This window comes from Cynara cardunculus (assembly GCF_001531365.2).
Source record: "Cynara cardunculus var. scolymus isolate 2C chromosome LG 1, CcrdV1, whole genome shotgun sequence".
NCBI lineage: Eukaryota > Viridiplantae > Streptophyta > Magnoliopsida > Asterales > Asteraceae > Cynara > Cynara cardunculus.
Window position 1 is genome coordinate 15,055,612 of NC_037528.1, and position 12,792 is coordinate 15,068,403.

The 12,792-nt window shown below is 33.0% G+C and overlaps 1 protein-coding gene across 1 annotated transcript; it reads left to right on the forward strand.

Annotated features, from left to right (window-relative positions):
* Window positions 1-6,957: 6,957 nt before the first annotated feature.
* LOC112515834 (BTB/POZ and TAZ domain-containing protein 4-like) lies at window positions 6,958-8,510 on the forward strand. The gene is made up of 4 exons (XM_025122810.1): window positions 6,958-7,251; window positions 7,484-7,611; window positions 7,693-7,999; window positions 8,082-8,510. The coding sequence occupies exons 1-4, from the start codon at window positions 6,958-6,960 to the stop codon at window positions 8,508-8,510; spliced, it is 1,158 nt and encodes a 385-aa protein (XP_024978578.1).
* The last annotated feature ends 4,282 nt before the right edge of the window (window positions 8,511-12,792 follow it).

The window sequence follows — 12,792 nt, forward strand, 5'->3', positions numbered from 1 at the left end:
TTGAATTTAATCTGCGGCTATATTTTTGGAGCCCTTTAATTCCGAAGAAGGTAAACATTTTCATTTGGCGCTTCTTTAAAGAAGCCATTCCTGTAAGATTTAACCTATCAAAAAGAGGGATTCAGGTACAGTCTTTGGAGTGCATCCTGTGTGAAAATGGTGTTGAAACAATGGATCATTGTTTCTTTTCTTGTTCGGTGGCAAGCATTCTTTGGAGGAAAATTTGGGTTTGGTGGGATCTTCAAGCTCCACGACTTTCTTCGGTGGCTGATTTCAAAATGCTAATCAATCAAGTAGGATCTCTTCGCAAGGTTGGTGTGATTTTTTTATCAGTTTGCGCTGTGGCTCTTTGGCATCTTTGGAAGTGGCGGAACGAAATTCTTCATGCTGAGGATGGGGTAAAATCTAAAAAAAAAGATGAAGACCCTTTCCCGTGTATTCAAAACGTCTCGAAGCTTTGGATGGGAATCAGGAATCGTAAATTCCATCTTGATTGGGATGTTTGGTCTTCCTCTCCCTATTTTATTTAGTCTTTGTTTAGTCTTTCCGTTTTGTTTGGGATAGGTTTTTACCTTGGTTTTGTAAGGGGATGTTTTCGTCTTCTTGCCCCTCGTCGTGTATTTGGTATTTTGTACATTTTTTGTATCTACCTTCTTGCTGGATTCGCTTCTGTTTTGTTTAATATTAGTGGTTGGCTTGGTTGAGGGTGATGGCCTTGCCGAAACTCTCTTCCTTGCCCTTCCTTTTGCCTTTCAAAAAAAAAAAATTTAATTTGCGGCTATGAAAAGGCTGAGAATCGATCTTAATAATTAATTGAATTTAATCTGCGGCTATGAAATGCGATAACATTTTTGTAATATTTTTGGAATTTAGAAATAATTATCAGGTCAATGGCAAGTTGAAAGAAACATTCTAAGCATTTGACGTTTAATTCACAATCAACAATGAAAACTATCAAAATTATATTAATTACAATAAAATCATGAATTAAATGTATATTAATTACAATAAACTTTTTATTAAAAAAAATTTATATAAAAAACGAACATTTTGTCTTTTTTCATTTGACAGGAGTATCGTTATTTTTTACACTTTTTTAATATTTACAATTTTTACATGAAACAACAAAAATGATTTAGCTCGTATGTTATTTCATCGTGTGAAACATCACTTTAGTATTTCACATCATATTTCACGTCATTTTTTGTTTCTTTTTAAATGACAGTGTTGTTTCACCATTGTGTTGTTTCGTAATATAAAACAACACTTTAGTGTCTCGTATCCTATTTCACGTCAATTTTTGTTATGTTTGTTTTCAAACTGTGAAACAATACTATATTATTTCACTTTGTGAAACAACAATTTATTGTTTAACATTAACAACATTATATTGTTTCACAATATGAAAGAACATTTCAGTGTTTTCACTTTCACATCAACTTTGTTTTGTTTTCACATCGTAAACAATACTAATTTTGTTTCATTTTAACAATATTGTATTATTTCTTTGTGTGAAGTAAAATTTTGACATTTCCCGCTGATGTTTACAAATTTTTTTATATTTATTATATCTTGTTTTTTTATGTGATGTTTTTATTATTTAACATAGTCAAATATATTTTATAAAAATGTAAGTTTTTTTCCCTATACATTACTAGTAAATAATATATATGTGAAAATGTAAACGAGGTGAAAATTAAATTAATAATAAAAAATTACTATCAAATAATGAAAATTAATATATTTTACTATTATATATAAATTGCATTGTATAAATTGAATTAAAACAAAAATAATAATTTATTCTAAATTTTGATATTTATAAAAAAAGAAAGTGGAAAATGATCAAGAAAATGGAATATTACTATCATATCATTACTTAATCATAGATGAAACATTAATTAAGGTTCTTAGACTAAAGTGATTAGATGGTTGAAATTTGTTCTCAAGATTCTTAACTTTTTTGTAGTTCTCGTTTGATAGGGTTGAGTTTACGTGAGATGTATGCTGTTAATTGGGGCGATATCTCGGATAGCGGTCCAATGTGGTCAAATTGTGGTAGAGAAATTATCGGTGCAATTTACCGTAATTTTGACCGATATTTAGAGTAAAATGCGTTCGATATTAATGTTAGAAGTACGAGATGCAATGTAAGGTAATGAACAAGTTAGGCCAAGTACAAGAAGTATAGGGGAACGTTATAGGAATGATGATGATGATCATGTTGGAGATGAAGGGGGAAAAGGGGAAGAGTGTGAAGCTAACCTAAACGAAGAATTGAACTATTAGATGATGTTGACTCAGATACTGAATCTATTGTTTATGATTAGCTCGTTTATGAACATTTTTTTTACAAATGATATGTTTATGCAGGCATATTATATATATATATATATATATATATATATATCGCTATAACCACTATTTCAAATACCGGTCGCGACCGCAATTTTATATTTTCACCGCTATAACAGTCAGCACAGTGTGAAACCAGCCTGTTTTTGTGAGAGCTGTGAGACTACTTTTTTACACTTGAAACTTTACAACAAAACCTTGTGAAGGTAATCTTAAGAATGTTTTTTTGAACATATTTATTGTTTTTTGAATATTGTTATTGATTGGCAGGTGATGAAGAGAGTTGGAACTTAGAAGATATGCATATGCTATTCTGATGACGCGATGTTGGATTCAGAATTTTTGGTGATGAGATCAAAATTATTTGTTTCAATACATCGTAAATAGTAAAACTCAGATTTAAGTTTTGACTTACTCCTGTAATCTTTCATTTTTAATGTTTTAATCATTAAAAAATACAGGCTAGAATTATTTCAAATTAATAGTTACAAATTTATTAATTCAATTATGTATGAATCTTGACAATATAGTATTAAAATAATGCATTTATATTTATAACTAAACTTATCTAAGGCCCTGTTTGTTTTTCTAAAAAATCACTTAATTGCCTCTTAAGTCTGACCGATTCAGACCTAGAGGAATTAAGTGCGTTTTTTTTTAATTAAGTGCTTAATTCATCTAATTAGGTTTGATTTATTTAGAGGTAAAACATGGTCTGAATTCCTCTTAATGCCTCCATCTCCCTTACGCAGTACGCTCCCTCTCCATCTCTCTCTCGCCTTCGCCTTCGCCTACGCAGTACACGCTCCCTCTCCATCTCTCTCTCGCCTTCGCCCCTCTCCATCTCGATACTCGCCTGCGTAACAGGATTGCTGTCGATTGCTCTCCATCTCGCCTTCGCCTTCGCCTACCGTCTAACAGGGCCATCTCTCGATTTAAGGTATTTTGATTCGATCTCTCAAGCTCTCGATTTTGTTTGTCCTTGCTTGGTTGATTTCTGTTTTCCTCTAATGTGAAGGTAATCGCATCACCCACATCAATTAGGGCTAACCTAATCTAAAACAKGCAGACATTGTTAACCCTTCTGTTAAAATTAGGAGTTTTGAATGATACCACTTATGCAAGTCTTCAAGACTATATAGTGTATTTGGTATTATTATTAGGTTCGGATTTACCTATATAGCAACTGTAAGCCSAAAGCATCAGGGAGTCCATTCATAGGATCGTAAAATGGTACTGGAATATAACAAATGTAAACAAGACAAAGCAACTGAAACTTCTGCTATACTTAGGACATTGGATATTGATATGTTCAACTAAATTCACAAGAGGTTACATTAGCTGTGGTCAGATCAAATTAAAACAGTTGGCACCCTATGAAAACAACAGGCCGAAAGAGCATGGACAAAATGAATATTGATTCTAGTTGTTATGAGACCTTTATTTGTGTTTTCTATTGTGTTTTGAATCAATTGACGTATTTCAATTGACTTTTTGAATGTATTAAAAGTATATGGTAGTTTACAAATGGTTTAAATGATTGGATATTTCAGTTAAATTTAATTGAAATAAATTGATTCAGATTTTAGACTTCAGCACCACCTGTCAGTTTACAAAAACAAACAGTCTTATTGATTCAAATTTCAGATTCAGATTTCAGATGGAAAAACAAACAGTCTGACTGATTCAGATTTCAGATTTCAGACGTAAAAACAAACAGTCTGACTGATTCAGATTTCAGACTTCAGCACCACCTCTTAAAATTCAGAAGTGAATTCAGACTTCAGACTTCAGACTTCAGCACCTCTTAAAAAACAAACGCCACCTAAATATTTAGTTGAGTTGTCTCATTTATAATTACTAGAAGAGCACTCGCGCAATTCAGCGAGACATATCTTGATTTTAATGTTCTATTTTATTATTTGTCTTTGTCGATATTATAATACGATTTTATGTGTTTTTAAGAAAACAATAATAATTTTATTTTTGAATATATCATAAAAATTTAAATAAAATAAAATTACCAATGTTAATATCAAATCAACTATTTAAAAGTTTTATTTTTTATGTAATTTCTTTAATTTATTTTTTTATTATAATTTAATTTAAGTTTAATAACGAAATAATTTATTTTTTGGTTTAATAATATATCATTTTATAAAGATAATAATTAACTATTCTGTTAGAACTCAATAATTATTTTAATTATATTTTAGATTTTTTAATTTAAAATGATATTTTTATCTTGTATTTGATTATGTTTATCTGTAGTTAATTACACGAATTCAGATATGGAGCTTTAATAAGTTGTACTTACCCATAATCTAATTGTAATATTGAGTTTTAAGTAATATGCATTAATAAACAGTACTTTACGCATAAAAAATGGTTTTTAAGAGTTTTATCAAATGCTTTATAATATAGTATAGATTATACGATATAAAAAACTTAAACATCATTTGATTGTTTAACAAGTTAATCACTATATCATACTTGAATATGAAAATGAAGAAGTTAAAAGGTCGTTTACCAAATATCTATCGTGTAAGTGCTTACCGGCAATAGCCACTACTCTTACATATCTATTATAACATTCTTTGTCATTAAAATAGATTGATGGTAAATGTTTATAACCCGGAAAAAGGTTATTGAATAAGAGTCGTCACCTTCAATTTTAGCGAGTAAGACTCTCGATCCTAGTCCTCACTTTTACCGGGTAAGATCATTGGTCCTTATTATGCTTACCCGGTAAGATTCCAGGTATATGGAATAATTATAGCTACTGAGTTTATCAGAGCTGATTATTACAATCAAAATTTGTTGGGATTAATTTAGGCATAGCCTGCGAGAATCTTCCAAAAAAATAATCGAACCGATAAACATTTATCAAAGATAAACGTTTAATAAATGGTACCAATTTTTTTAAATTTCATCATCCTTTGCATGATAACCCTTAAATCAAATTTTATGCTTTATGGTATATATTCATTTGTCACCTAATAGGCGTTAAGAGGTAAAAAAAGACACCTTTTTAATATAGGTTGTGTAGAAGCATAAATCCTTTATTATTTTGTGAATAATTAATATATTAAGTATGATTACAAAAATCATATTTAATAAGACTAAGGGACCGTTTACCAAACACTTACCCGAGTAAGCGCTTACCAAATCACATTACCTCATCGGATTAATATGGTAAGTATCAAGAATCTTACCCGGTAAAAGCGAGACAAAGACTATGAGTTTTACTCGGTAAGTCAGGACAACAACTCTTATCACGGTAAGCGCTTATCGAGTAAATTGTTGCATATAATGTCGTTTTGGTGGACTAAATTTTTACCGGATAAGTAAATAACAATATTAAATTTTACCAATAATCACTTACTAAATAAATGTTTGATAAACGATCCCTAATATGTTTTTATAATATTTTGACTTTGGACGCTGTATGTAGTTTGCCTTTTAGAGCCATGGAAAATACATACGTCATCAAGATACATTTTAAAATCTTTTCAATAGATTTTTTGTTTTTTATGCTTTATATAAAAACCTATTTTGTTAAGGAAAGGAAAAATCTCAAAAAGTAGTATGCATTTTAAATAATATCAATACTAAAAGGGGCAGTTTGACCAATCCAAATAGTTGAAGGGCTTCAAATTAAAACTTGACAGCTGGTGGAGGTATCGTTTTTGTTTGTTATTTTGAAACAAAATGAGACTTGTATGTTATCGGAATAATTACAGAATGGCCTTTCAGTTATTTGGTCTTGTACATAATTGATCCCTCAAGATACTTGTATGCAATTAGTTTCTAAATAAAGATCCATTTTTCAAATTCACAAGGACAAAAACCAAAGTTTTTATCAAACCACGTGGAGTAAAAATGTAATTAACTCTTCTATAAATGTTTTTTCTTGTTCCATCTTTTTATTATCTTTTTATTCTCCTCCTCCTCCTCCTCCTCCTCGTCCCTTGAATGAGCCTAGGGATCCAACCACCAATCTGACCGTTATTACTGGTTAACAACGGTGATTGGTGGTGGATCACGCAGGAGGCGGTGATGCTCGAGGGATAACCAACTTCTAGATATATCGAGATATTCAATTGGCTTTCCCTCTGACATTGTGTGTTAGTCGAGAAGCATGGATAGATATGTTAACGTTTGACGTGGTTTTAGGATTTGGCGGATTGGATTTACGCTGCTAAGAAACTAATCTTGAAATAAATCTCAAGATCAAATTCGACAGCTTTTTTGATTCCTCGGTATTAGATAACTTTCATGTTTCTTTGATTTTGTTTGGTTCCCATCGAAGCTCGTTAGTCGATAGAGATTTGTGATTTGTATAAAAAAATCCAATATAACATTCAATTGCTTGTCAACATGTGATCTTATGTTTTAATCTTTGCCAGCCATTTCATTTTTATTATCACTAATATAGGTCAATGTTGAATTGCAAGCCTTTGTTGATTATTTGCATCTACATTGTAAACGTAGGATTTATGATTGCAATTGCATTTTATCGTCATGTTGAGTACTAAAATTTATCATGTTATAGAATATAAAACCGCGTTGATTCCGTAAGGGGTCAGACAAGAACACGTTATGAATAATAGCTGCAAAGAAACTCCATCGATTGGCAAGAAACTTGAACTGGTGTCTCCATTACATGGCACATCAACGATCGTCGTTGGTCATCCCGTTCTATCAACAACATCCATCGGTCATCCGAAAGGGTGCACTTTGAGCAAAAACAAATCATCATGGATGCAAAGAAACTGTTGCACCTCCCTAGCTATGATCGAATTATGGGACCGTCTCTTTGATGAAGCTTATAGAGCAGATGTTAAGATTCATACAGATAATGGCACCATCATCTATGCACATGCTAGTATTCTTGTAAGTTAAACCATTGTACAAACTTTAAAATAGTAATATAATCTTCAATCTTTAACCACCTGCGGATATGGTGGAATATACCATCTACCCAGGTTCTGTACACAACAGTTGTGGCCACTGAGTTTATCATCCGGGCTATGGTCACAATTTACCAAGATTAGTTAAGACATAGCCCAGGACTTGTTTCCGTATGTAGATTTTAATGATGATAACCTTGATGGAATCTATGCAGGGTTTTGCCTCACCTGTTTTTAGAAGTATGTTTAAGAAATCAAGAAGCAGAGGTATAATCTCAATTCCTATTCGTGGGGTTCCAGCAGAGGCTGTTCGTATCTTCATCCGATTCTTGTACACTTCATGGTAGTATATGTGACTTTTACTTGTTGAACTTGCCTTACATGTAATTACGGGTTATGTTATTTGAATTCTCTTTCGGTGTAGCTATGAACAAGCACAAGTGGAGGAGCATGTATTGTCACTCTTGGTGCTTTCACATGCTTTTGCGGTACCAAAGTTGAAACGAGAGTGCGAATACCAACTCGAACACCTATTGCTGAATGTGGACAACGTAGTCGACGTATTTCAGCTTGCATTGCTGTGTGATGCTCCTCGGCTTAGTATCATTTGTCATCGGTTTATGCTAAGGAGCTTTAACGCAGTATCTTCCTCTGCGGGTTGGAAGGCCATGCGAGAAAGTCATCCAGCTCTCGAGAAAGAACTTCTGGAATCCGTTAGGGAAGAAGACCGAGTAAGCATAGATAAATAAGTAAACTGTAATCAGTTTTTGATCAACTTGTACGTTGGTTTCTGACTAATCGAGTGTGTTTCAGAGACAAAAAGAGAAGATGAGAAAGAGGGAAGAGAGGAAGATTTATGCAGAACTATATGAAGCAATGGAAGCCCTTGTTGAGATATGTCGAGATAAGGTACAGAAAGAGGATCAAAAGGCTTGCAAATATGAGGGTTGCAGAGGGCTTGAATCCCTTGTTCGCCATTTTTACGGATGCAAGTTGAGAGTGTCGGGTGGATGTCCTCATTGCAAAAGAATGTGGCAGCTTTTGGAGCTGCATGCTCGTCTGTGTGCCAATTCCAATGCTTGTAGGGTTCCTCTATGCAGGAGGTTTAAGCAGAAGATTGCAAAAGCAAACAAGAAGAAGAGAAAGAAGAAGGATGAGACGAAGTGGAACATATTGGCGAGAAAGGTGTTGAGATCCAAGAGCATCACCGGAGCTCCATATTTCAGGTTGGCACTATCATGAGGATCCGACGGGGTTGACAACTAAAACACAAATTTACACAATATGTAATAAAACTATTGTTTCTTTGTTGTTTGTTCATGCTTTTATTAGATGTACATCTCTCTATGTATGGACATTGAAATCTTTCATGAATCAATGATGAAACATGGAGTTTAAACATCTTAAAACTTGAACACCAATTACACAATTGAATATGATATTATATAGCGTATATTTATACAAGATGCATCAGGGCCGATCCTTTTCTTTCTAGTCTTATCTTTTATGATGAGAAAACGTTCTTAGTTCAGTTCTGTAGAACGTAGATTTCCAAAACTTGATGCCGTAGGTTCAAATCCTATAGAACGTGATTTGGTCTTCTGCTATTGAATTTGGTTGAACGGGATGTTTTGGTATTTTTTACAACATTTAACCACCTAACCTTTCGAGTTTGATGTTTAAATATTACATAATGTGTTTTTTATGTTATTTATTATTTTATACTAGAAAGGTACTCGCATGATACAGTGAGATACATCTTAATTTTAAATGTTTTGTTTTATTTCTTTCTTTGTCTCAGTCAATGATATAGTTCGGTTTTTATGTGGTTTTAAAAAAACAATAATGTTTTTTATTTTTGAATAAAATATAAAGATATCATAAAAAATTAAAAAAAAATATTGGTATTAATGTCAAATTAAGTATTAAATTTTTTTTTGTGTGTATTTCTTTAATTCGTTTATTTATTTATTTTTGGTTTAATAATATAGTTTTTTATAAAGATAATAATTAAATATTTTGTTAGAAATCAATAACTATCCTAATTGTATTTTAGATTTTTTATATTTAAAATGAGATGTTTATCTTATATTTGATTATGTTTATCTACAATTAGTTACAAAAATTCATTTTAACTTATTTTTATATTTTCTAATACCATGTATTTCATTTTAACTTATTTTTATATTTTCTAATAAAAGATTACGTCACAACTTAGGATACATGGCTCAATTATTATACAACGTTCTCTACCATAGAATTCGGCCTTCGGGGTCAACCTGACGACTTCTATTAGGAAGGCAGCGCAAAGGAGGCTCGAGGGCTTGTTAAGGAAGGCGGCAAGGGCCGGCGAGGGGAAGGGGAGGGGAGGGGTGTTGCCAGCCGTTAATAGGCGAAGGCAAAAAAAGGGGGGGAAGTCAGAGCTCCCCCTTTTTGGTTTGATGTTTTGATACAGATTAGACTACTCCAAAATAGCAGTGGAGAGTGAAAAAAAATCATTTTTGATAGCATCTGTGGAGGTGCAGTCCCTTGGACAGTCCCTCTATTTATATAGCAAAGAAAGGCAAAGGCTTAGTCCTTTTTCTGTGAAACAAAGCCAAGCCTTTTCTGCTTTCCATCATGCGTTGCCCATTTCAATTGTTGTGCTTTCTTAAATTGCAGCATAGATGTTTTTATTTGGACATCTTGTTTGGACTATTGGATTTATGTTTTCAATTTCCTGGCGTGGATATTGGCAGGAATTGATTGAAACTTTAGCATGGGAACATGGGCGTTCTTCTTAGCAAGAATTATTGTATGGCATTAAGATTTCCATCGCTTTTGCTCGATAAACTGATCCTAGCAGAATGAATMTTTTGAGCTTTTATAAGACAATCCTTATTTGCTCGTGAAAGCAGAATCAGACTGTTGGACGTGGGATCTTGCCTAATACGGTCTCACACTAGTAAAAACAAAGAGTGAAAGTTCGTCCATGTGGTTTTCTTGTTTATAACTACTTTTTAAAAACCTGCTTTTTTAGTCCCTGTGATTTTTACTTTGTTTCTTTTTTCATTCTTGGGACTAATTCTGTTAAAAAAACTTAGTTAGGGGCCATTTATCAAACACTTACCCGGTAAGCACTTACCCGGTAAGTACTTACCGGTAAAATGTAACACAATCGTTTACTTGCCGGGTAAGATTCTAGTCCACCAAAACGTTATTGTATACAACAATTTACCCGGTAAGTGTTTACCGTAATAAGAGTCGTCGCCCTCACTTACAAGGTAAGACTATTGCTCCTTGTCTCGCTCTTACTGGGTAAGATTTTTATTTCTTACCATGTTTATCTGATAAAGTAATATGACTTTGTGTTCACTTATCCGAATAAACGCCTGGTAAACGGCCCATTAGTGTGGAAGAAAATCTTATTTTTTATATTTCTTTAACCTTTTAGTTATTTATTGATTTTTTTCTTATTTTCTTTTCTTCTTTTTTCATATAAAAAACGGAAGACACCGGGAACACCCTCTCCGGCAAACCCTTTTTTCTCCGGTGCCGATTGTTAAAACCAGAAGCCCCCCCTCTCTCTCTCTTAAATTGTGGCTAGAATTCCAGAAACTGGCTACATTTTAGCCATCTGCATTTTTGAATTCCTGGAGGGGAGAAGGGGGAGGACTCACCGATCGTGGAACGACGGAGGTCATCGTTGATCGTCACTGATGTTGCCTCCATCTTCACCCTTCTTCTCCCCCTCCATGTTCTCCTTCCAATGACATTCATCACCTTTTAAATTGAAATAAGAAACAAACACCAAAAATAACAATCAATCATAACCAAAACCCTAAACCCTAAATGAAAATCAACATAATCAAAACCCTACTGTTTGTTGGTGTACTTTTGAAAGACTAGAAACATTGAAAGTAAATCATTATCAAAGATCACCTGTAACAACGTAAACCAGAAACAATGAAATCGATACCTCCTGTTTAATCAAATAAAGTGAACAAACAACAAACCTAAATTTGTGATTTTTGGAAACGGGTGAACCAAAACCCAAATTAGTTATCAAATTCGTGATTTCATCAAACAAAACCAAAATCCAATGGACACCCTTTAATCATACTGGTTCTGATGTGGCAGTTAACCAACAAAATTGAAACGGTAACCAAAAAACAAAGTCGATAACCAAACCCGATAACCAATCCCAGTAACCAAAACCAAAAACAAATCAGGTTGAATATCGAGTTCGGAGTGGTGCGAGTTAGGGTCGGAGCAATGATGGGGGAGGGAGGAATTAAACATGTCAAGAGAGAGAGAGAGCGAAGAGAGGGAGAGAATTTGGGGGGTTTAGGATTGCTTATAAAAATAATTTATTGACTTATTTTGATGTGATATCGGTAAGAAACATTTTTAAGTATTTGGATAAACAACCTATACCGGTGCCAAACCGGTAATAAGTAGTTTTTGAAGAAGTTAAATCATTCTGACTTATAATAAGTTGATAAGTGTTTTTGTATAAAAGTATAATTTGTTTCAAATAAGCAATCCCAAACACCCCAAAGAACACAGTATGGGGAAGGAGATTGATGGGAGGAATCCTAAGGATGGAGATCGTTGGTGGTACACATTGGTTGGTGGTGTTCAACGAAGACGGAGAGGAGGAGTCTAGCACTGGGTTGGGGGCGTTGTTCTATTAGGGTGCGTTTAATATGCAGACTAGGTGAGACTGGACGGGACAAAAATAAATAGTTACATGTTTGATGTGCCATGGGATAAAAATGAGATGAGACAACATGAGACAAAAATAAAATTGGGTGAAACTATTCTTGAGTTTTTTTTGTTCCACCAAAAACGATATAACAACATGGAACTAAATTTAAGACTATTCTTGAAATGTTAAACTTTTGACGATGGCGTGACAAATGTTATTTACAATTGTTGTGTTTAAACTTTTTAAATTATGTGCGTATTTATAATTTATGGTACGACAAATGTTATTTACATGTGGCATTAGAATGTTAAAAAAAGTATTGATATCATAGATTAAATAATTCAAATATATTTTTGGTTGATTTGTTATCATTTACAATATTTATATATGATATAAAATAATATTGAACAACATTTAGGGGTAATATGGTAATTTTAACAGTCTTATCATGTCTTGTCCTAGTCGTACCAAACATAAGACATACAATTAGTCATGTCCTGTCTCGTCCCGTCCTGTTCTATCTCATCCGGTTTACGTATCAAACACTACCTTAGAGTTATACACATCTATATTAATATATTGGGAAAAGTCCAAAAAAACTCAATGGACTTTAATGTTTGTAACGATTAAGTCCTTAGACAATTTTTTGGAACAAATAAATCCTTGGACATTCTAGAACCTGTTAAATAAGTCATTGRACATTACAAAACCTGTTAAATAAGTCCTTAGACTTTCTAAAATCTGTTAAATACATTTTGTTAGTGGAAAAAGTCCGAAAAAACCAATGGACTTTCATATTTTGAACGATCAAGTTCTTAAACATTTTTTGAACAA